This window comes from Schistosoma haematobium, chromosome 7 (genome assembly GCF_000699445.3).
Source record: "Schistosoma haematobium chromosome 7, whole genome shotgun sequence".
Classification (NCBI taxonomy): domain Eukaryota; kingdom Metazoa; phylum Platyhelminthes; class Trematoda; order Strigeidida; family Schistosomatidae; genus Schistosoma; species Schistosoma haematobium.
This window is the reverse complement of record NC_067202.1, coordinates 13,041,897-13,068,430: the sequence shown is the minus strand read 5'-3', so window position 1 is coordinate 13,068,430 and position 26,534 is coordinate 13,041,897. Positions and strand designations below refer to the sequence as shown.

General features: G+C 37.3%; 2 protein-coding genes across 2 annotated transcripts in view; one reads left to right on the top strand and one right to left on the bottom strand.

Moving 5' to 3' along the window:
• Window positions 1–16,347, bottom strand: part of MS3_00011190 (uncharacterized protein) — a gene marked incomplete at both ends in the record, with an annotated part of 41,829 nt that extends 25,482 nt beyond the window's left edge. The window contains 3 exons of the mRNA XM_012939892.3: window positions 14,841–14,921; window positions 15,202–15,483; window positions 16,233–16,347. Coding sequence (XP_012795346.3) covers window positions 14,841–14,921; window positions 15,202–15,483; window positions 16,233–16,347 — 478 coding nt within the window. The remainder of the gene's footprint in view (window positions 1–14,840; window positions 14,922–15,201; window positions 15,484–16,232) is intronic.
• Window positions 16,348–20,689: 4,342 nt separating this feature from the next.
• MS3_00009639 (uncharacterized protein) lies at window positions 20,690–21,666 on the top strand (the record flags this gene model as incomplete). The annotated part of the gene is made up of 3 exons (XM_012939893.3): window positions 20,690–20,743; window positions 20,953–21,073; window positions 21,182–21,666. 3 exons carry the CDS (start codon window positions 20,690–20,692, stop codon window positions 21,664–21,666), a joined length of 660 nt encoding a protein of 219 aa, XP_012795347.3.
• Between the last annotated feature and the right edge of the window lie 4,868 nt (window positions 21,667–26,534).

The following is a 26,534-nucleotide window of genomic DNA, read 5'->3' as shown; positions in this document are numbered from 1 at the left end:
GGTTAGAGTATAAATCGCAATTGGTAGTTCCATGAACACTCGTAGGATTGTCTAAGGTAAGTGTTGTGTTGCGAGGCGAAATAGACTCAACCACTTTGTCGTCATGTGAAATATGTTTACCGTTGCCGGCAGGAAAACCGGCGGAATTACAAACAAAGTCTTCTCATTGCTATTGGATATAACATCTGATAAAGGCATAGTGTATATATTGGGAGCCGGACCAAGAAGGCTATCACGTCTATGTGTGTGACCAAGTGTGGACCAAGGATGGACACCACCTACATCGGGATTACTTTCTTCTGGGTTTTGAACTTGAGGAGATTCAGAAGAGTTTTTCGGTGGCGGCATACTTGTAAAGCTGGACGTCCTCTTCGAATCGGACTTAAATTCACGACCATTGGGGTTATTGTGCGTTTGGGAGTTTGACGCTAGTGGTCTGTAGCTATCCCTTCCTGCTTTTCGCTGTCATGGTGTTTTATACGGAAGAGTCTTAATATTCTTGAAGATCTGTTCTTGTCTCAATAAATTGGAGGAAGTTAAAAATTCACTGGCGTCTACAGATGAGTTGAATTTGTCCAAGATCGGTGAGTGCATATCAGGATGACTTCTTTTTAATCTTGTGCATACACATGGTACGTGTGTCATATTGCTATCTCTAAGCAGACTAGATTTCATATTTTCAAGGGCATATGTGTCCGGTATATTAAACACAATTGCATTGCTAATTCATCTTATTCCTTCAAATACCTCTGATGCAACACGATCAAGGAAATTATTTGTGTCATTCATTTGGTCTGGAGTCTCTGTGAGGTTGGGGTTGATGAGCTATTTAAGCGGATTGAGAATGTTCATGTCTACTTGCAACTTTTTCATAGCATCCACATGGTTGCAGTTGCGATTATCACCACTGTTTACCAACAGGGTCTTTAAAATGTCTAGAATAGAGACAACTGGTAAAAGCTTGTCTGCTTGCGGATGAACGGAGTGGCTCGTCTCGCTGAAACAGTCGGAAGTCATGTCAGTAGTGGTGTTAAATTGTGTCGTTTTCCTACGTTTGGCTGGACGCCTAGTAGCAGGGGTGTTCATTTTCTTTTGTGGCATGATAAGAAAGTGACGTATAGCAAATAGATTGAACAGAATGTTGGAAATAGAAATGGGTGAAAAAGTCAATTCCGAGGGTTTAAGTTAGTCTAGAAATCAAAACCCATGTTTTAACCAAGAGTGAATGTATCGTGAGGATAAGTGGTGTCAAAAACAAGAGATGAGAATGGCAGGAAGATAGTGATGGAGATTAAGTATTTATGTCATTATCTGTGTGGAGGCAGAATAGAACACAAAGGAGCACGTTGTGTAAAGTTTAACATATATATTACACAAAAGATAGCCTTATATAATAAAGTAATTTAGAAATGTCGATTATTAGCATCAAACAATCAAAATGAGTACTGTACGTGATACATATATAGACTGAAAGTCCGCATTGATAAAAATATGGAGATGCAGAGATAAGCAGTTTAAAAGATTCTTACCGTCTAAGGTTATTATGTTTGTTTTATGAACAAACATATGAAACAGCATTTTGGATAGAAATACTGTCAAAAAAAACTATGACAGACTCACCGAATTGGACAGGTAATTTCGGACATTAAATGAGTTATAGTATACAAATACAATTTAAATGATAGTTCATAAAATAGTGAGTTGGTCCCGATATTTCCACTTCTTCAGTCTGTACCCTACATGCAATAGTGAGAAGAAGTAAAATGAGTTCTCATCACCAGCAATCCACTATAGCTGTCATGGACTCGAAGTCAGCCCTTTTGATCAACCTCTAGATACATCATTTAGTACACTCAGTGAAACCACAAAATAAATCTACTTATCTTCATATTTAGGCACCACTTCAATTTGTCGTGGATCATTGAATAATCAACCATCTATGAACATAATTTAATAGACATTGAATAAAGTAAACTTTATCGAGCTAGGTTAGCTGACAATCCATCCAATTAGATTATTTTTTGAAGCTATCTAAAATTTTGTTCAATCATCGCCTTATTTCTTGACTCTATGGCCCGTCTTTGATTTTCAGCTAGCGTCGTTAATCGGTGCTGCATTCTAATTACAGAAACCTGATGCGGACCTGGTAATTTTCATTGAACACTCCGTCAGACGCTTGCAAAATGTACCGTTAAGATCAAAGTTGTCGACAAGATGCAGAATGTACGGCATGTTTGCGGCTTGAAATTCTGTCAACTACAATCTCCTTAGAACCTATGTACTGTGGTTTGTGTGTTCATCAGCGGACTGTAGTCGCATAGATAATTAGATCCATAACTACAGCTAATGAAACGAGTCAAATTATAAAGTGGTAAATTTAGAAAGCAGTCTGTTCGCTGAAATTCATTAGGTGGTTCTTCTCTTGTTCAAGCATTCTTTGACCTACTCGAAACGAAAGGGTGAACATTATTTGTCTGCGATAGCACAGTATGCTCTCTATCTATACATGACAATGACCACCTGTGGCCTCAAGTCTACTTCGCACCATGAGTCAATAAAAATAATAGTGCTGAAGAACTACCGAATTATATTTAGCACAAAATTACAGAGTTACTAGGTTAAATAGAAAAACCGTACTATGATATTTATTTTATGAAATGTTCAATAATTGTCTCGAACTCCATTCTTCTTGCATTTCAATACTAATTGCTTTCTATTCCCGCTCTTTCTTTCTTGATCTTCCTCATCTTCTGCCGCCAGACATTACGTTTCTGACTCGCGCGATATACTACTTATATCAGTATAAGTAGCAAGCACCACACTCGTTCTGTCTTTTAATAAGGTGTCGTCGTAGTCTTTCTGATCGCCATACCGCTGCATTCTTTGGTGCTTTTCGTGACTAACACACATGATGATCTTGAAACCATCTCTGCAGTTGACTGACATTCACGCGTTTCTGCTTGTCTTCGCTCCGGATCGTGTAAATCAAGCCACGTCTCTCTGTGATAAAGTACAATCCTTCCCACTTTGGGACCAGCTTTCCCAACCCTGATCCCCCTACTATATTACTTTTCCGTTCTCTACATTTTACTGGGTCCCCCACTGCGAAAGGTTTCCACGCTCTCCTCTGTTGTTGCGCCTTCTTTATGTCAGATATTTGTTTCTTTTCCACGTCCCTTACTGACTACCTCCTCTCTTTTCTTAACCTTGTTGTCGTCTACTTCTGTTGTTGTGGCCAGGTCTTATTATACATTGGAAGTCGTGGCTGTCTGCCATACATGAGCAAGAAAGGTGACTTCTCGGTTGTTCCTTGTATGAAGGAACGATGCGCCAGCAAAATCAATGATAAATCTTTCTCCCAATTTCCTCCTTTAGATGCTAACCATTCCCTTAACGTCCGATTGTTTCTTTCTGCAAGCCCGTTTGTCTGAGGATGATACGGTGTGGTTCGTATTCTCTTGATGCCAAACTGCTTTAGACGGGCTTTAAACTCGTCACTTTTAAAACAGGGACCCTGGTCAGTTAATATCATCTTCGGTATTCCGTGACACGCTACAATATGCCGGATTACCACTTCGGTCACTGTTCTTGCCCGCTGGTCTGCAATGGGTACGGCATCTACCCAACGCGTAGCATGTTCCGTCATCACTAGCAGGTACTGGTTACCGCTCGCCGTCTGTGAAAACGGTGCCAACCACTGCAGGGGTTTATGGTCAGTCTCAATGTGGAATCGTCTACCTAAAAGGTACGGTCTCCATTTGTCTACTGCCCACACGATTGCTAAACACTCCTTTTCGATCGTTGAATACTTCTGTTCGGCGGGTGTGAGAACGCGACTAGCGTATTCCACCACTCTATCAGACTGACTCAAAACAGCACATACACCATGATTACTTGCGTCTGTGGCCACTGTAAACGGTTTCTTGGGTTCAGGAAGTCTGAGCGTCATCCGACGATCGTCTAGCATGTTTTTGATTCGGAATCATCAAAGAATCCCACACCAAACAAAGGAAGGATGAAAATGAATGTTATGCAGTGTTATGCACCCACAAATTATCGAGATGAAGATGATAAATATCCGTATCACGAAAGACAAAACCGATCGTAGTGAAATACTCAAGAATAGACCTGACTATTGTGATAAAAGGCCAGAAAGTTAATGTATGAATGGACAACACTGGCTATGAAGATATCATGGACTTGAGAGAACTGTGTACACGATGAACAATTCTTCCATTCCTTCTTTTATCTGGAAATCGCTCACATAATATTCAGCTTGGTCACTCGAGACAATAAACATCTGCAGTCGTTGAGTCGAATATCATATGAATATGATGTTCAGATCAGTTGATTCACAAGTTTCTCTCTCGCACATCACATGTGGATACATAACCGACATTGCCTAAACTTGAACATTTTTGATTCTCGGAACTAGGAAAGAACAATATTAACAAAAGGAGCATAAAGTGAATGAAATGGGACACAGTCACTGCTGATGAACACAGTTATTGGATGGTTAACCCATGAAGTGTAGCAGTGCTGTGACTTCGTCACGACGTATTTTGAGGTTCACATTCATCACCGGAAACACAATAAAAAATTCCAGTTCAATATATAAATCGATTCTTCTACAACTGTGATGAACATGGAACCGAGATTGGAAATATGATCGTTTGATAACAGGTGAAGAATAGCTTACCTTATTTAAGCGCTATATGATAGGTCATGAAAAATGGAAAGCGGTGTACGAAATCGTGTCTTTCTACGTTGTGATTTGGAATTTTGTTTCTTCAGCCACCATTATCTTATAATGCGCTAATATGAATCTTCACGTATGTATTCAAGGAAATTTCCTTATTTACGATATTTGTCTTCATCGATTTCCATTCGTAACTCATTACTGCCGACTGATTTTGAATTACCAGTACTTCCTTATACTTTCGTCGTCAGTTTCAAAGTGAAATGGATTCAAATTGAAATAGAGGTCTTTTATGTAAAGATAACATTTCTATTAGGATTTCATTTTATTCATGACATTGTCGCTTGATGATTTGACGATCAAAATACATGAAATTATGTATTAGTGTAAATAATCGTTCATTTTATCAACGGTTCGGTAACATATAACAGACAGTTTTTACAAGATAAAGTGAGAGAAATAATGTGATGTACAGGTCACTCCAACACAATATGTGCCTTAGATGTGTCATATGTGAGCATAATGTAAAATATATCATACACATTCATATTGAAATAAATTTTCTTTCAAATCACACTGAAGATATCAAAATATGGTCAAAGACAAGCAAACTGATAAGTACACATACATAATGTCGAAGTTACTTAATCCACGGTGCACACAAATACACCTAGAAATATTGAATCGATGTACGAAATGCCTCTCATTTACTCAGTAGGCTTGAAAACGTCTACGAGAACATGAAGTGTGATCAGTAGAAGAAACGCTCATTCAAAAATTTTAAATAGGCAGCTTGTGCAAACTTACCCTGTATAGGGTACTAGGATTCGAGCAACATTCACACACGTCACCGCAAACATACACAAGCGACCGACTTTTATGGTTAGGCAGACAAGATTGTTCTGTCCGGTATCTTGGGTCGCTTGGATCGTTTGCCTATTGACAGTCAACCTATCAAAATCTCACTCATGTTCCACATCTTATGACCAGTAATAATGAATTATGACTTTGATATTAAGGGTGAGACTAGACGATGCGTTACATAATAAGTGACTGATGAATTGAGTTTATCCTATGAATTATCTTTAAATGAAATTTTCTGACTAGTTGTGATTACATCTCTTGGTCATTTTGATGAATCAGTAGATATTATGAGCGTAAAACTCACTTTCGTATGGTGATCTGTCAAAGTGAGAATAGTATGTCAGCAATTCTGCATTTGTTTTACTGCTTGCCAATAAATGCTCGTTGATTAAGTTATCAGTTATCTGTCACTACACAATGTTGGATCTAGTGGCATAGTTTAGTGGCGAACAATTTCAACGACAAATAATCGGATAAAATATAAATTAATGCAACAACAGTTCATATACGAGGTATTTATATTACTCATATCGCAATCAAATCCTCTCATATTGTTCGCAAATATTTTTATGAAAAAATATAAATACCAGGCTAGTGAGAAAATGTTCATATTTCCATTGTCTTTAACTTTATATTCTGTTGACAACGCAGACCATTTCCTGTTATGTTATATTCTATCTGTTCTCATTATTTATTCCATTGCAATACGAGGTTAATAATAAACAAATTGTTACTGTTTGTACGGTATTATCGGTTGTTCATATGAACTTGTTAACTTATCGTTCAAACAGTCACGACATAAATGCATGTCGGTTTATTGTGCTCTCACTAATTTGCCCATGATCTCGTTGTTACATTTTCATTTTTGTCCATGCTTATATGACATCCATGTAATGCTTTTACTATGTGTATGACAGATTTTTCCGTTATTGACTGACCCCAAACGCGACATTGCATCCCATCACAAACAGTTCAAATTTGTTTGCCACTTATTCTTAACGTTAACCACACACCTTTTCAGTGTTATTTCTGATGAGACACTTTTTGAAATCATCGCTCTACTTATTGCAGAAGAGTGTTTTGAATTCTGTTGCCATGTTAACTTTACACGGGTTGTTCTAGGTTCAAGACAGACAGGTTTATTCATTTTTCTTGAGCCACGATTCTGCCCTTGATGATTATTCGCCGGTTGAACATCAGTGATTATATAACTGCCACTCGCTTATCCTACTCAACATGCATCCGTAGCTTGTTACTACCTGGCTATAAATGTTGGGTAATGCATGGTCGAATCGAGTTTACTAGCACGCATTCCTCCCCTTGTATTATCGCTTTTCGTTTCTATTAGAGGCTATTTGGAACAACAGGTGCACGGCGTACACGTATTCAAAATTCATGCTCATATTTCACTTATTTTAGTCCATCAATAACGAAAATCTAGTCGATATATATTGTGAGGTACTTGTTTACTTATTAACTGACGCCTAATACACCTCGTGAATGAGTAGCGGCCTTATGACATCTAACTCTCTCCTAGAAACTCCTTTACAGTCGTTGTAACTGTTGTTCATCATTTTGATAACTGCTTCCATTTCTCCACTCAATGTGTCCTGTGGTCTTCCATTTTCCGTTTCTCTTCAGCTTCGCAAATGAGCGCTTGCTTAGCGGTGCAATATTGTGACTTCCGCAACGTACGTCGTTTTCTATCGATAGCATTATCATGCAATCTGGTCGGAATCCGGTCAAAGTGCTATAAAAGAAAATAAATATTTGGCTAGTTAAGATTTTCAGAGAGCTTCTGATCCGTTTGGGAAAGTCAAGATCCCATTTGATTCACCGTGCTCTTTGTACAACTTTAAAAATTACCAGAATATTATACGAAACCCAATTGATATATTGCAATACTGTATTTAACAATATCATTGTGATTCATAGTTGAAGAATCAAAACTAATGTTTGGATTGAAGAATAACTACCTATGTACATTAGATACGCGCTATTGCCCAGTTGAAAGCTAAACAAGTTGATTTTGGTAAATGACAGTTCTATATTTCATTATAAATACAAATGTACATTCGTATCTAGACAAATAATACAACCCAGTTATTCGACCATTATTTGTTTAAGCAGTTAGCAAATATAAATTACCACAAACAAACAAGTTGATAAAGGATGAAGGAAGAATACCAAGCGCACCAAATAGATTATATCCTTTATTTTCTAGATAAATCACGTGAAAATGCATTCAAAAGATAATATTTGGTTGCTTTATAAAACAGGGTGTTTCTATTTCTGTAAGAGTGCTTCAATTCACAAACACAAATGCACAGTTTCAGTCAATGCAAACAACACGATCAAAGGTGTCACAAATCAATTTTCTTCCGGTTCGTATAGACTCAATGCAACTGCACTGTCACAAGTTTATATCAATGGAATAGAATGTGCATAACAGAGGAATCTTCTGCAATAATGTCATTGTCCTTCCGACTTTTCGATTGAGTGTATTTTCGTGGCATCCTTCACTTTCAACATCAATGTATCATCCACTAATCTGTCAACTCAAGAAAACCACTAACTTGACTACCGTATACGGAGCTGTCAGTTCTGAGGATCAGACTCTTCTAAAGGGCAAGCCCTAAATAGGGTGGCAAATCAGTCCTCGATTCCATCGATAACCAGATCTTCTCCATTCCACTTGTATCATTTCTATTAACCAACAGATCTATGCGAGAGTAATTCGTTGGTTGTTTCATACAATGTAACGTTAGCATGTACTTGAAGAGAAAGCAGATGAACTTGTGAATTCAAATCACCGATTTTAAAGTTTTGGCAGATGTCATTTCTGTGGTACTCACGACACTAAACCAACTATGTCGATTATGTTCCAATGCGGTCACAAAATTCAGAATACTTTACATCACATTCATAATATTGCTATGTTAAATGTTCAGTATTATTTGACAGGAAACATGTAACTTCTGTTCCTTTGGGGGTGGAAATAGTTATTATTCAATGATCATTTAATTTAAATGTCTCAGTCCATGTAAACTCAACCAGTTTATAATAATAGGACTGTGAAGGGAATCTCTCTTCAAAGTGATCAGTAATTTTTCGCTCAATGATCCATTCATAAACTCCTGATCTCAATAATGTCATCAGTGTCTGAACAAATCCTAAGGAGTGTGGTGAATACTTGTTTACTCAACTATTACTCGTTTCTCTTCCTCTGCCTAAGAGTCTTTTGATTTGCATAAATATCATTATTGACTTCACTTAGCGAATAAATCGATGTCTTATCTGTATATCAAAACCAATATGAAGACAACAATCTATATTTATGAATACAAAATTAACAGTTAATCAGAAATAAGCACACTGCATTTACGGGTACAAATACAGGACACGATTGATGTTAAAACAATTTAATAAGAAAGAACAAACCTATGGAGACCACAAGAATTATCACGACCAATATTGGTATAATGATATCTGAGAGAGAAAAGAGCGACAATTGAAAAGTAGCACTTGTTTACTGATGTGAGAAAGTATGAAACATTCAGCCATAAGTTACAACGGAAGAGAGAAAGACCTGAACTAACAAATATATAAATAAAACAACCTTGTGACTTGTAGTACAAGGCGCATGCACGTGGTGTGATATATATTGACAAATCTTAACCTACTGAATTCCGTTAACAAACCGAACCTGTATACTATTCTGTCAATGATTGGTACAAATGCGTTGAAAATCTGTGGGAGTGAACTGAGGGTAGATGTTGTTATGACAAGTGTAAATTGTAAAGGAGAGTATACACATAAAAAAAAAGATATCAAGTTATGAGACGTGGATAATCATAATGGTCGGAATAAGTGTTTTAAAAGATTCATTCCACATAGTTTCTACGTATATTATTTTTACCATTATTTAATTAATTGACATTATGTCCGTGTTCGTTATGGAAAGAGAAGCCATAAAATTTGAATAGTCCGAACTTATTGGCTTCATATTGTTACATCGTATCAACTGTTCAGACTCAATTGGGCACCACTTCATACAACGATTTTATACTTCACAAAGTGAACTGAGTACTCATGTAACAGCTTACATTGATTGGTTAGGATTTCACATATTCCCTCACTTCCTTACTTTGTATAGGCATTATATTTTCTAATATCTTATATTGAATGTTGAGAAGCTTTGTTTATCTGAACAGATAATCCCACTGTGACTGTGTGAATATCTAAATAAAGACCTATCCACTACTTCTCTGATTTCTTCTATCAATATCACGAGAGTAACCTACAGACACGAAACTGGTGAGCTCGACATTGTTTGTCAAATTTAAGCAAAATATACGAACTTCAGTGACATGAATACATTCAGATGGTGTATAAGAATATGACAAATCCCAAATGGAAACATCATAAACATAGAAACATCAGTGAATAGCAAACTCACTTGAAGTACCAATAACTTCGAAAAATGATGAATTTAGAACATTTGATGCTAAAAATGCAGCATGAATACGAGAAAGATATGACGGATTTTACTAATATAATTCAAACAAACAACTGATACTCAAAGTTATTATGGATATAATACTAAATTATTGAAACTCGTAAGCGAAAAACGTTACTTTATAGTTCAACAAACAGAATAAAACAATTTATTGCAAGAAAGAAGATAATCAAACCGCTACAAAATGCACCGAAAAACACAATGAATAAAAGCTTATATCATAGAAAAACAGAAAAAGAAACAAAAACACAACAACAAGAATATACGTAATGAAAGCGCAATGAAAAGTATAATCTAACAAAGTATAAATATTATTGACAAATGAAGAATTAAAAGAGATTGACGGTACAAGTGAAAAAAAATTTAACAATGTCTAATGATTTCTGATTTGTCCCTACCTAAATCGAACAATGTTTTGATTGATTACACTTAGAATAGAACTTTTCACAAAATACTAGAAAAGCAAATGTAAAGGATATTTTTGCAACAGCGGAACGGAGTGCGGAAACACTCAGAAGCTAATCACAGAAAGACACGTGTGAAAAACAAAATAATATCAGTGGTGGAAGAGGAACGCAGACATCGGTGAGACGGAAACAAATAGATTGAAATGACCACGAGCCAAACCACAACATTCACAAAAGTGCAACAAACACTCCACTGAGACTATTTCAGACGAATAACAACAACCAATAACTGATTGATAAAGAGAGCATTTGAGAAACACGTGTATGGTGGGAGACTCACATGTGTTGAGATTCGCCGTGTTCTCCTCGTTCATCACAGTCACACTCACAGCTGTCACGTTGATAGAATAAACAAAGAAAGCGAAATAGCTTATCAACAGTTGAGTCGACAAACGGAATATGCACAAATGGTCAACTCGTGATAGAACTTTGATGGAGAAGATAAACCACGTTAAATGATATCACACTTCAGAATGCGCAAATAACACCAGCACATGCATCCAACCTACACTACGAATATAAATTATTTGTCAGGAATAGTATGGTGTATTTTACAGTAATATCGGATGACCCATGTCCAATAGAAATTGTTTATTAGGTTTGTTCAAATTTCTCCCATTTTCCGATTTCACTGTACTGTTTCCACTATGATGAATTGATTTCTACGCCTTAGTAAATAGTAACCATAAACTCAGATGACAGTAAATGCATACGCTTACACATGTCGATGTTTACTAATACGACAGTTTCACACATGAAATTTCCACGCAACACTACATCACACTTCTATTGTCACGGTGAAATACTTCTAGATATTTTCGTTTTCATGAATGTGTAGATACCGTTCACAATTGAGCCACATTTACATTACGATTGTTAGATTACTGGTTATGTGATTATCTTACATTCCGTTTGCGTTGTCGATTCTTCTTTGTTCAGTTTCTTGTCTGTTAGTTCATCTGCAAAATACAAGCATTATAGGTATGTGAAAATATTGATGATTCAGTGTGGTGATTCAGTTATTGAACACAATATTATGAATCCTTTCAATGACATAGCTCTAATCATTGCTGTTGAATTAGATCGTGCTCAAGACATCTGTGATTTAGTTACGTAATCAATGTTGTAACACGAGTGAGTGTGTGAGCTGTTATTTGAGTTATCGTTAACCTGCACCTGCTACATGTACAGAAATGCATGTCACTGTCACCTGGATCACTACTGTCGATGTGCAGAATAATAGAGACACTACTGAAATTTAGGAGTTTTACAAATCGTCACACTTAGATCACGGAACACGATGTTTGTTGTTTGTTTGTTTGTTGGCTTGTTATACACCTCGGTAATTTTTGTCATACTAAGAAATGTCAATAACTTCCTACTGTTTATGAGAAAACACACCATTTGTCTTGAATTACACATTGAGAATGTAAGCGGTGATACCGTCGAGGTTTTGTAGCATGATTTCTGTCATTGTTGATATTGATGTAAACAAATCGATTCAGTGGTTGCTATCAAAACACTTGACACAGTGGACGTCTACTAGAAATATGTGAGTCGAATTGCACCAGTTATCCAAGTTAAATTTATCCAACTAACATCAGTCAAACCTAACAAGATTTATAGCAAACATATTTCATTTGCAGCATTTCTCTAAAATGATCCGTATGATTCGACGAACGGGAAAACCTGAAATTTGACAAATTCTAACAAACACAATTACCGACACGTCAGCGGGTACTACACTCACCTGAAGTACCCACCTTGTTGACAGATGGTGAATTAAAAGAATTTGGTGTAACAAGAGCAAAAGAAACTTAAAGTTGTCTAATGATTTCTGATTTGTCCCTACCTAAATCGAACAATGATTTGATTGATTACACTTAGAATAGAACTTTTCACAAAATACTAGAAAAGCAAATGTAAAGGATATTTTTGCAACAGCGGAACGGAGTGCGGAAACACTCAGAAGCTAATCACAGAAAGACACGTGTGAAAAACAAAATAATATCAGTGGTGGAAGAGGAACGCAGACATCGGTGAGACGGAAACAAATAGATTGAAATGACCACGAGCCAAACCACAACATTCACAAAAGTGCAACAAACACTCCACTGAGTCTATTTCAGACAAACAACAACAACGAATAACTGATGGATAAAGAGATTACTGGTTATGTGATTATCTTACATTCCGTTTGCGTTGTCGATTCTTCTTTGTTCAGTTTCTTGTCTGTTAGTTCATCTGCAAAATACAAGCATTATAGGTATGTGAAAATATTGATGATTCAGTGTGGTGATTCAGTTAGTGAACACAATATTATGAATTCTTTCAATGACATAGCTCTAATCATTGCCGTTGAATTCGATCATGCTCAAGACAACTGTGATTTAGTCATGTATTTGATCTTGTCATATTGAAAGCTTAGTCAATTTTTAATCTGTTAATTTTTTTTTCACTTTAGGTAATGCAGTGTACGATTCTTAGTTATGAATACCTTCTGTCATTTCTGTTTTTTCTTGTCCACTGATCTATTTTTATGTTGGTTGTTATTTCTCTTGTTTGTTAAATGGCACCCTTATTATTTCGTTAGTCGTAAATTGAATGCTCAAACCGATAGCACATTTTCTTCCCTTATCTATCGCGTTTATATAGGGTTAGGTATTTGTTGCGAATATGAATGAAGTTCACTTTTGGACGAACTCTTCGTCGATCAAAATTGATGTATTTTGCCAATTTATTCATGACATCGAATACATAATTTCCTATGTTTAAATTGATAAACATGTTGTATAAATTTTTGAAACTTTCAGTTCACTACTATTTACATCGCTATTGGTAACAACTTTGGTAACTTACATTTAACTTTTGTTTTCTAAAATCCAATGAAAATATTTTGCTATCAATCACACAGATTAAAGTATTAAATTTGAACACTTCACTCGAAATTCAACTTTAGCCACTCAAACCTCAATGCAAACGTATATTGACGTTACTGTGGATGCAAAACACATGATTTGCGCCTAATCTATCTACAATATTGATGAGCATCGGAACTCATGACGTACAAGCACACACAACTCAGTGATACGTCAAATATTTTTAGTGCATCGCAACTTAGACTATTGGTCAATTGGTCGATTCAATGACTTCTGATCATCTTACTACTAGAAATGCATTACAGAAACGAAATGTTTTCCATTATTTGACAGTTTAATTGGTAAACTCACATTCATGACGTTTTCGTTTTGATTCCAGTAGAAGAGAGAAAAGTTTGAAAACAAACACTTTTTCTCATTATTTGAAAACGAAACATCAAGTTAAGAAAATTATGCTCAGCAAAGATAAGTGACACAACTCACCAATCTAAGTATTCCAGCTTCATTTTTAATCCTGTAGATTCTACTACCACCAGACAAACACTATGCTCTGTGACAGCCTGAAGTATATGTGATTCCGTGGTTCATTACGACCGTGATCATTTGCAAAAATTCACGTCATTCAATCGCCTGATCGTGACAGCAATGGAGTAGATGGTCATCATTTATCTCTAGTTATCTATATGGAAATATAGACATTGTGTTCCTATTCAAAATGAGATGAAGTATTGTTCGAAATTCAGTACAATTTGTGCTGATTTCAATATCTGTTACCAGAGACATGGCACGTGTTATGTTATGGTTGTCATTAAATTATCGTGATTAATATACTTCGTCATTTTCAACACTTCGAAAATCTGTAGTGTCATCGGTTCAAACCAATGGTGGCCTCATTTTCTCAATATTGATTTTTCTAATGTTTTCAGTTGTTATCAGATTAAATAGACAATGTGGACTCCGAACTTAATAATTCAACAAACGTCAGCTCATAACTTGTAGGTACGCACAATAATACCAATTTATCGTCTATGTGGAAACACAATATTTATAACTGTACATCTCGCCTAGATCTACATGATACATGTTCTCACTATGTGGCAACTTTTATAATTATCTTGTATTGTGTGACTGTGAAATGTAAGCACTGAACTTTCGAATATGCACATCATCTCCTCCATCAAACCTTGAATGTCGAAATATTTTGCAAATAATGATAGACATGAAAAAAATATTACCGATTGTTGGTAAAGAGAAACGGTCTCCACGTCTATTGAACAGAATGAACACTTCTGTGCTTCTTTCCTTCACTTCTGTGTGGTTCATATAATATTCAACTTGATTTCGTGGCATGATAAACATCTCCAATTTATTTTTCGAATTTCCTCTAAACATAACTGTGGTGTCGACTTTACATGGTGATTCTTCTCTTCCCAATGTTATACGTGAAGACGAGTCAGACTGCTTTTGTATTCGAACATTTTCGATCCTCGGAACTGTGAGAAAAGACGATGAGAATGTAAGGCAAAATAAATACACATAGTCAGCAACAACGTTTTTGTAATGCATTATGTTCTAATCTGAATTTACCAGAGCACATGGAATATTTATCTATCAATTACACTGCATTCACTATTGGAATTCTAAACAAATTTTCCTACAAGTATATTACGTGTGGAAACTGTTAAGCAGATTCTTCTCTGCTTTCAGTACAAAATACATGAATACAGAGACAAGATATAATACTGAACAACTGCAATAAAATGACAAGCTCACCTCGTTCATATTCAATGTTGTATGTTGAAAACAATGAAGAGTATCCAAGAATCCCACTGTAGTAACCCTCTGCTTTATACGTTATCGCTTCACACGGTTTCCCAATAGTTGGCAAATTTCCGATATCTCCAGCTTCAATATATCTTTCAGTTTTCCAAAAGTACCCTGCTGAATTTTCTAAATATACATATGAAAACGAATCGTGCTTCATCGGTTTCCATTCAAACGACAGCGATTTCGTCTGTTCTTGAATTACACGCAAAGTATTTGTACTTGGATTTTCTGTAAAAAGATCCAAATAATTTGCTTTCATTTTAAAAACAATTATAAATATGTTACTTATTGTCAACCGCACATGATCAATACCATTCATTTGTCGCCTGATTCGTCTGGTTGCAAATGTGTGCTTAGGAAGCTTTGATCTAAGTGTAAACGAATATACTACTGGGACAGTGCACTCAAATCCTCTTATTTTTGGAGTAAGCTTCAAAGCTCTTCTCGTTTAGCTTACGTAATAAAGTTGCATGATAAGTTCACATCAGGCTACTGGAATACGAACAGCAGTCAGACGCGTCACTTTAGATGCACACGTGTGACCGACTCTTATGGTTAGGTGGACTGGATTGATGTCTGTCCGGCAACTTGGATCACCAGTCTGTAGAAAATGTTTTGATGCAACTACCTTACTTGCTCTCACTCAGCAAGTGCGTCTACAGGGAATATTGATGTCCACTAGTGACAGTTATTAAGAATTTGAGTCAGCTGCCAGTTGATACGTACAACGTTGGGGTCACTCAAGTAGTTTGTCGAACTACCAATTCGTTTAATCGTTTGATGTCGTGGTTTAATCATTACATTATATCATTGAACCAAACAGTCTGTTGTCTGTTGCCGATTTATCGCAATTTCACACATCATCGTCAGGAGGAGAGAGTGTTAGTAATGAAACGAAGGAAATTGACATGAATATTATTATTATATCAGACAAAATATATTATCATTCATCCATCCGAAAAAATAACCACACCTACTTCTAAACATGTTCGTCTTCAAGTATGCCGGCTGATACGTCCCAATCACCGTCTTTGATGATAAGAATGCTAAAGTGATCAGTAGAAGAAAAAGAAGAAGAAAAACATCAAACATTCATGCGTGTTTGAACGACATTCAAAAATAACGTGTATTTTGTAAAATCGTTTTGATTAACTTCAGTTTCCATGACAAAATTTCTGTGATATTTTCATCTTGAAAACGTTGCTTAATCTTCAGGTGAATAAATTCCGTATAATCGTCTGGATAAATGATGACGCTTTGAGACCAATATCTCAACACCATAATATTGGCACTCCATGATATTTATGAAACACAAAATGAGAAACGTAGTCAAATGCGTATTCCCGCAAAACGATCATTGACAAAGTCATCGAGTTAAGAATATTTTGATATTCCTAATATTCAATACAGACGGTTTGTCATCATCAATTAATAACGGTATTCTCAGTGGAAAAATAATGAACGGAACAAATGAATATAGTCTCTCTCTCTTGTGTTTACCACATAGAAAACAAACATTAATCACATAAAGATTTAACTCACTCATCATCAATGATAACAAAAATGATATACGTCCTGAGGCCTGTACCATATGTCAGCCCTTTACATTTAGTAGTCAGCAATTATATTGAACATTAATATATGTTTTGAAAATTCTAGACAAGATATATTCAACAATTGTGTAAGTGAACCAGTTGAATGAGACAGACAGTCTGTAGGCTGCTTTTCTATAAAGTCACCTGAGTAAATAATTGAAAACTTTATTTCAGTTTAGACTCTTTATCTCATATTATCGTAAGACTGAAATAAATAATCGCGTGATAGTTTACAATCCTGACATTCAGGAATTATGTCGTATCTTGATTGTATTCTGATATGATTTTCGCCTACTTCAATATCGGAAGATTAATAAACGTATGATTGACTTCTAAGCGTCGCCATGAATATCGAAACAGTGTTTACACCAACGCACTCTACTTCTCTTATGAATTTTATGTAACTGCTTGTTACTAGATCTTCATGGAATGAAACTGATCATATTTTATGGTCGTCTTTACACACTTGGGAACGATAGACTTTATCGTCTGCTGTCAATCGTCTGACATGATGAGTAATTTCCTAAGTAAAGACGGCATCAAATTTATTGAGTCATACCTCATATGAAACCAACGTGTTGAAAACTTATGTTCTATTCCGTATTAATCGATGTGTTAAACAAATGATGGAATCCTTAGTTAGCTTGCCTCATAATACTGATACGTCTGTTGCTCAAATGTTTCTTGTCAATTTTCAGATTGCCCATGTTCGTTGGTCCTGGACAGTGTGGGTGATGCAGATTTACCTTAGATTTAACAAATTTCCACACAAACGCAGATTCCATCGAACACTGACTTGTGTAATTCTGTGGAAACTTCAAGGATTCAGTCACGAAAATTGCAATCAATTAGCATCAGTGTGATACATAGTTCGTCAATATGTTAATAGTTTTCATGACGTTTGCTGACCAGGCGTCAGTTTTGAGTTTTACCTGAGCTATATTGACCTAGTGAACGCAGAAACAAGCATTCCATGAAACAATGTACAGGAGGTTCCACTTCTGTGTACAACGATTGTTCATTTTCCGCGCGTCAACGCAACGGATCACTCGACAAAGTACGAAGCAGTATATTCTGATTGAGAAATATATTCGTATTAAAGTTGGTACGTAATTCTCGACGTATGATTAGTAAAACCACACCATTTCGTGTGTGTGTGCATATGCCGCATTCATCCCGTATGGCAATAATTTTGACGATTATCGGTGAACAATTAGTGTGATTGTCATCGTTTCCTGACGAAGTACATCCGCAGTATGTCGTTTACTGCATCTCATTCTGTATTCAACTTCCACCTCACATCAAGTCACAGCTACGATCAATCAATTATTCATGCAGATCGAGTGAGTGTGACTTCTTTCTTGAAATATACTTACACAATTTCTTAATCGCTGATCATAACCACGTAGTTCAACAGTTGTTGTAGGATAGCTCATTGAGTGACTCGTTTGAGTCTGTTTCAAATAATACGAACGGTGCGCAACGTTCGATCTATTCCATATAAAACTGAGTTAAAATGTTTATATCAATAAACTTGAACACGTTTGTCTAAATTTCCGACAAAATGTCAACAACAGGATTATCCAGATCACTGAAATTAGACTACAACTAACAGCGTTGCTGTTGAATCTCCAAATCATATCTAATGAAATATGGTTATGATGGTATACGGTCATAATATTCCGAATCATGTACACATTTTCCGTTCTTAGCTAGAACACTTTCACCGTACGTACTCATTGCGAGATGAAACTCGCGAAGATATGCAACTGAGTCGTTTTCAATTCAGTCCGTAAATTATTGAACTCCCGATGAACTTATGGATTTCGGTTAGACACGAATACCCTGAGATTGTTAGTATGTTATCAATTAGAATCGTACAATACAAATGATTCACTTGTCAGCACGACAGAAGCTGCAAAATATCATGAAGTACGAAAAAATAGTCCAATCATTTTGATACGATTCAACACCATCCAGACCAATAATATTCTGAGGTGTAACCCACTGCAACATTTCTTCAAAAACATGTAGACCAAACAGCTTGAGTTTGTATCTGAACATCCAGAACGGTTTTCTATAGAAAAATAACTTAGCACTCATAACGTACTTAAGACATATTTACATTTTGCAGTGGTTCAACCCTATAACACTAGCTAGCAGCTGTCAACACTAGTTCTGATTAGTTTCCAATTCGCCTTTGATGAGTCATCATGGAAGAAACTCAACTAAACAACTCAAATGAAATTACCATACCTCTTCCAACCAAGTATGTAATTTATACTACAAATTCTTTCTTAATCCAAATGAAATCAACAGACGCTGCAGTTTGATGAATTAATAGTTCTACCACTGTGTACAATTTGAGGATTCTAACCTTTCATAAGTTTACAGTGTTGTGAAATGAAATCTTTATATAAGGTCGATGTGAACAGAGAAACAAGAAGACTTGACAAACTACGGAAACTATTTTTCGAGGTGTTATTTCAGGTAATTCAAAGCTTGTTAAACAACAACATTTTTGTATTCCTGGCCTATACTACAGATCATAGCTCTCGTCTGATGTATGATTCACTGCTATAGCCATTTTTGTTTCAAAGCTATTTTAATTTAAACGTATTAATTTTCTCCTTATTTTCCAGGATAATCCTCAGTTTGGCACACAACTGTATTTTTACTAATAGTTGTACATTGTGGTCGGTTTAGTCATTTATACATTTATGTATGTTTTAACACTGATCTGAAATCGGGAACCAGATCGGAATTGAGAATAAATCGAGTAGTGTTTCAGTTGACTTGTCTTCTCTCACTAGCGTGCTTGTCAGCCAATCAGGTGATAGGATATTTTTCTTCTCTCTACCCCACTTCGAACTCACACGTACTAGCTTCACGGTTATGGCGGTCAGCCTGTCGCCTCAAGGTCTTAATCTAGATTACACAAGTTATCCTCAGCACCAGAAGTGGGTAAGACATAACAAAGGTTAAACTTGTCAACATTCAGTTATCTAAGGTCTTGTAATTTAAACGAAGAAGCGCCGTACAAATGGAACTTATTCATGTTGCCCTTCTGGTTAAGAATCTTTAGTATTGTTAGTCAGAGAATCTGGAAATTAGTTGTACTATTATTCACTGAATTCCTACTACTAAGCCCGTGTTTGAAGCAGTAGCACAAAATCGCGCTCTTTTATGTGCTGTGAATAATATGCCTTGAAAATAATTTGCTTGTGATATTTTCGGTTTGTAAAACGGGAGCAAAATACATTGTGGAGGATATAGAATATTTATTAACAGACGACAAGCTTGTCCACCAACAGCGATTACAAACATTCCACGAATATGTGAATAATAGCAAAAATCCAAGCACCTCACGTAACCTTCTACTTTCTCGATGATGCTCTCTTAGAACCCACATTCAAATCAACAACATAAATCTGTAAATATCTTAATAAACTGCTTGTAATCCAAAATGGTCCAGTAGTTCGACATGACGCAAACAAAAAGCCGAATCAGAAGTGAGTAGAATAAAAGACTATTTTATCATTACAAAAGAACGAAACATTACACCTCGTAAATAATTGTTCAGTGAATGTGTTGTTTATTCACCACAAAAGCCAGTACATTGGATTCCTCCGGTCATAAATACGACAGTTTACATCTGTTGAGAATACTCAGAAAATCGCTCGAATAAAGCCCAATGAGACACTGAAAAAGCTGGAAAATTTTTCTATTCAAACAGTATTCAATATAAGTTTCTCAAAATCATTCAGAAGGTGAAGTCACGTCAGAATTATGATCGGGTTGTAGTGACCTGCTTTTACCAACAGAATGCGATTGATTTAATGGAAACAACCAATATTATAACCAATTGTACCAGTGACTGTTTAACTGTGCTCGTTTGTTTAACTGTGCTAAAGACAGCCATATTACTGCTCGATTAATCTTCATTACTTTTTCCGCGGATTGCGACCTCGTACGTTCGTACTCTTGCCCGCTGATTCCACTTGTACTCCTTTTGGCACAACCTCGGTATTCACTCGATAAAACGACATCGCCAACGAAATAAATCTGGTAACGCACCATCTTCGCCTTCTAATTTGTTTAGTACGAGTTTCCTTGTAGTGATGTTCATAGTCAACCGCGACTCGACTCCACCCTACAACTGGTTAGCCAGTTTTTAGAAAACGTCCCAACCTCTGGTCAAATCTCCCGGAGAAGTCAATGCGGTGAGTCTATTCACATCTGTCGCATATTTTTATATTAATATTTTTCAATATATAATATACGCGACACGACGGACAGCGACAAGAATAATATTAATATCAAAGACTCAGACGTACAGGCCATCCAATTTCGACCTGCATCATTTACTTCCCATGACCCAGAAGTCTGGTTTGCCGCATTAGAGTTTCAATATGAGACTCGCTGCATTACGAGCCGAAGGCGAAAGTATGCGTTCGCTCTCGAATCACTACCCGAGGACCATATAGTAGCTGTACGTGAGGTTGTCCTCAATTCCAATGCACCTAATGCTTACAATTGCCTCAAAGAGGCAATTTTCAGACATCTCCTCCCATCGGGGGAGGAACGATTGACGACATTGTTAGCACGTCACCCCCTGGGTGATGCTAAACCAAGCCACCACCTCACGTGCCTGCAATCTCTTGCAGGACCAACAGCAGCTGACTCGGAAATAGTCAAAGGATTGTGGCTCGATTCATCACCAGCTCACATCCAACCCTACCGTAACGGCCCTGCTCGAGGACGCACCACTTCATCAGGTAGTCCTCACAGCAGACCAATTTTTAGGGAGGACTAGTAACAGAGACAGTTATATAGTTGCCTCAATGGCACGTCCGAATACAAACATGGACGCCGGTCACTCCTCGGCTCAAGGAGATAGGGACGGGTGCATTCACACAGGTCTTAGTTTTCGAAACCGTTGTAACGTGCCCCAACCCTACGTCCCCCGAGCTCGTTCACGTTCCCGCAAAGCCGTCACCACTCGGCCAACCAGGACATCTTCCAAGCCACGCCGACAGGCGGCTTCGGAAGAGAGTGAACACTGGTGTTAGTTCTACCGGTTCATCGGGTCTGGCACCCGCCGTTGTCGAGCACCATGCTCATACAAGGCGAGAAACTCCGAAACCGATGAGTAAGAGCGGCCGTACTCGCCGGCCCTTCACCCCAGGTTGGCCGTTTATTCTGTGTGCTTGATTACCGCACAAACTCCAGGTTCCTAGTAGACACTGGGGTCCAAGTCTCTGTCATACCACGAGGTAGCAGCAAGTCACAGGCCACAGTGCTTCGACTACGCGCTGCGAATAGCTCAGTCATTCCTGCATACGGTACACAACAACTCGCGGTCAACCTGGGCAACCGACGACGGTATCTGTGGACGTTCATCATTGCTGATGTTATCACAGCCTTACTAGGTATCGATTTCCTACAGCACTATGAATTGCTTGTCGATTCACGTCGGCTGCAGCTAATCGATACTTCGTCGAACAGCAAATTCGTGGGCTGCAAAGCCCGCATGAACGCGCACCGAATCCTAGGCACTTTTTATTCGCGTGACGATAAACTCCACGCTTTATTCGAGAAATTCCCCTCACTAACTAAACCACTTGAAAAGCTTCCATCGGTGACCAATCGTGTGGTACACCACATAGTCACCCACAGGCCACCAGTAACGGCACGACCTCGCCGACTGGCACCGGACAAATTAGCTTTCGCTAAACGTGAGTTCGACAATTTAGTAGCTACTAGTATAGTTCGTCCTTCTCACAGTCCATAGGCCTCTCCTCTTCATATGGTGCGCAAAAGGGATGGGGTTAGTTGGAGACCATACGGCGACAACCAAGCTTTAAACGCAGTTACACGCTTTGATAGCTACCCCATCCCCCACATACACGACATCACGGCATCACTCAAGGGCACGACTATCTTTTCTAAGATCAATGTGGTACGAGCATATCATCAGATCCCAGTCGCTCTTGAAGATATCGAAAAAACTGCTATCACGACTCCTTTCGGTTTGTTTGAGTTCCTACGAATGCCTTTTGGATTACGAAATGCTGCTCAAACTTTCTAAAGGTTTATCGATAGCATTGTACGAGACCTAGATTTTGTTCACGTCTATACTGATGACCTGCTAATTGCATCATTAAACGTAGATGAACATTATCAACATCTTACACTATTGTTCCAACGGCTTTCGGATAATGGACGCCTCACTCCCACGGAGACGAGATATGGCGCTTTTGGTCGAGAGCTGCTAACAGCCTACTGCGCCATCAAAAATTTCCGGCATGCACTTGAAGGACGTCAATTCATCTTATTCACCAACAACAAGCCCTTAACGTATGTCCTGGTATCTGATCGACTAAACCTTCTTATTAGTTGTATAGAAGTACTTTTTACAACAAAATGTATCCATTTTCTTTTATTCTCAACTTCAATAGTAATTTCTACTCTTTACTCATTGAACTCACTGTATTCTGTACTTGGCATTCATTTCATCATTCAGCATTAAATCGAATAAATTATCTTTTATTTATGTATAGCTAATAAACCTTACGTAGTATTTAAATGTGACGATGCTTTACAAACACAACTTCAAACACAAACAACATCATGTGACCACTGCAACTATAAAGTGATAAATGGATGCATTGAGAAGTAGATCTGTAATGTATGCTGCTGATGTCGGTAGATATAAATAATAGGCATCATGAATCGAAAGTGGAATGCCTGGAGGTAGAAGGTTGGGAAGATCAAAGAAAAGAGAACGAGAACAGGGAATTATTGGTGTGGAAACGAAAGAACGATGAAGTCTGATACGACTGATTGACATTTTGTAAATGAAGAATTTACTGTACGGTTCTCAGATTTTACTAAGTTGTTCCGTATTTTGTATTCAAATACATTCGATTGCCCCCACTTGTGTTTTTATTCACTACAAAACGGCAGAAATGTCTGTTTATGAAAAAGTTTGAGATGAATGTTGATAATCAGCATAAAAGAGGCAAGTATTTATGTGCAGCCAACTTGCAACTATATTCCTTTGATAATGTACAATCAAGAACTGTAATGATGTAATGATGCTTGTCACGGGAGAACTGAAAACATTTGGCTGATTTAAACGTTTTTATTGTATATTATTAATTTAACTGTGTTTTCTGGATGTATTCGTTTTACTCAACTTTTGAACTACTTTGTTTATATCATTATTTCGAATATTTTTCTTTCTCTTGCGAGCACGTAGCAAACCGTCAGCGATAGTAGTAGAAGAAATCACATGCTACAAAATAAAATGACAAGCTAGCAAATGAAGGGACATCCATGGACTAGCGGCGATTGCCAGACGAAGTTAGTCGTAATTGATTGGAAGTCAAACAGTGAGCGAGTTGATAATTCTCCCTTGGGCTGAGAAGACAGAACTAAGATGTTTTTGATAGATAGGTTAGTCAAACCGACGTTCCTATGGAAGTCGATTCTAGGGGGAAGCTAATGTGACAGCTTAGGTTGGTTGGTTAAGATTTCACCTCAAACAACTAAGCATATATCAAAACAGTATAGTTCAAGTGTTCATTCACCTCCTTATATTGTATAGGCGTTTTATTTCCTATTATCTTATATTGAATGTTGAGAGGCTTTGTTTGTGTGAACAAATAATCCCACTCTCCACTGTTACTGCGCGAAGATCTAGATAAAGACCTTTTCACCACTTTTCTGTTTTCTTTTGTCAATAACACGAAAAGCTTAGTGTTCCCAGAGCGAGTGAAGAAAACAGCAACAATATTTTCTGTTAGTTGGTATAAAATACAGTGCATTCTGACCTTTGTAATTACATCAAAATTATCATCTCATCGAGCTTGTACGAGCCTGTAGCGCTACTGGTTTCTAACCACGAGACCTTTGAAGCTGAGTTTATAAATGCTGAAATCTGCTTTCAACATGCAACTCTAAGACTCATGATTTTTCCATCAAATATATTACTCTCTTCCCTGCTCGACTGTGTTCTTCAGCAATACTGGACGTCATACTGTTGATCGTCAAGATAGGTCGAGTCATTGTAGTGAATGACGTGGCTTCCAAGTAAGATCTTATTGGTTAGGTGGTCAGATCGTCACAAATGTACAATATTGGGATCAATTCTATTATTATGGTGGTATTATTAAGGAGGTGAACTATGATTTTACAGGCGACGATTTAGAGAACTTACCATAATTACAGCTGTGGTCTATTTTTTGTGTCAACAGATTCCGATTGATTCTCGGTGTGCCCCTTAATACGGCATCACTTAGATCGCCATGAAGCTTTCTTTGAACACCCGGTGTGTTAGACATTTAGCCTCAGCTGTTTTATGAACCGTCTGGATTTTAAATTCATAACATTTGATAATTGCTTTAGTTTGGATTTTATATGCTAGAAGTAACGCTTCCGAATGAACAAACAAATGTCACCACTAATATAGTGTCTTGTACTAGCAAAAAGTTACATGGTTCCCCTTATCTTAGAATGGACCTTAATATGTCATACATGTGACCGTCGAGACATTTTTATTTTCATAATATCCTAATGGTTTTCGTAAACTCTTGCGGCCACCAGCACGCAAACACGTTTTGTTTTTATGTCCTTGTGTCCCTTTGTGTGTACCTGTGTGAGTTTATCTATCATTCATTATTTTATCTGGTTCCTGTGTATTTGCAATACTACGCATTAACTGTTTTGAAATACATGAGCGCTTGTAATGAGTAGTGCAGAGAGTTGACACGCTTTCCACCTCCTCTTGGCTTCGGTTTCACGCTCCTACCTTTTAACGTTTATTTGCGTAAACGAATCCATGCACTGGATTTATCCAACTTAACCTATAAAATGCTTCTTCTTACAGCCGTTGCCTAAATGGGGTTTGCCTAAGTGCATATGTGAGATTAAATGGAAGATTTGTGCTCACGAAGTATACACTCGTTCCTTCAAATTGTGATCAGATCAGCGAACCACTCATGAGGTAAGCCTGGAGTGGTCGGACTCTTAGGAGAAGAAACTTCTGTTTCAGACGTTCAACCAATGACCAATCATGGCATCTGTACTCAGCAAACGTCGTCTTCACTTCTTAAACGACGCCAGGCTTCTAACACATGTCTACAACCACTTTTTGTTTAATTGATAACCCTATCTATAATATCCTTATATGCATCGGGTTGAAGACGATGCATTTCCAACCGATTGCTAAGTAATGTGTTCATATCATCTACTGGACACACTCAAGCTAAAGGCGCTTGGTCACGCATCTATACCAAACCACCAATAGATACCCGTGCTACGCATCCATTTTGACTATTAACCAGCCTAGATCAGACGTTTCTCTAGAAGTCAGTAGCTTTATAAAGATATTTCCGAACTCCTTAACTTTGGGCTTCTGACTTGTCTGTGCTGGTGTCTTTCGATTATCAAGGTGTTACGTGTAAAGACGCGGTTTAACTACAGACATCTATGGCAACTTTATGTTTTTTGTTATAGTCTAGCCTACTCACCCTCGTGATTTGTTCTTCTTTCATACATACGATGGAAAGACGAGTTATATCTTTTCTTTGCAAGTTAATCATACGAAGATGTCATTTCATTACTCAGGCAATCACGTAATAAATGCAGTATAGTTATTTATCCACTGTCGCTGACAGT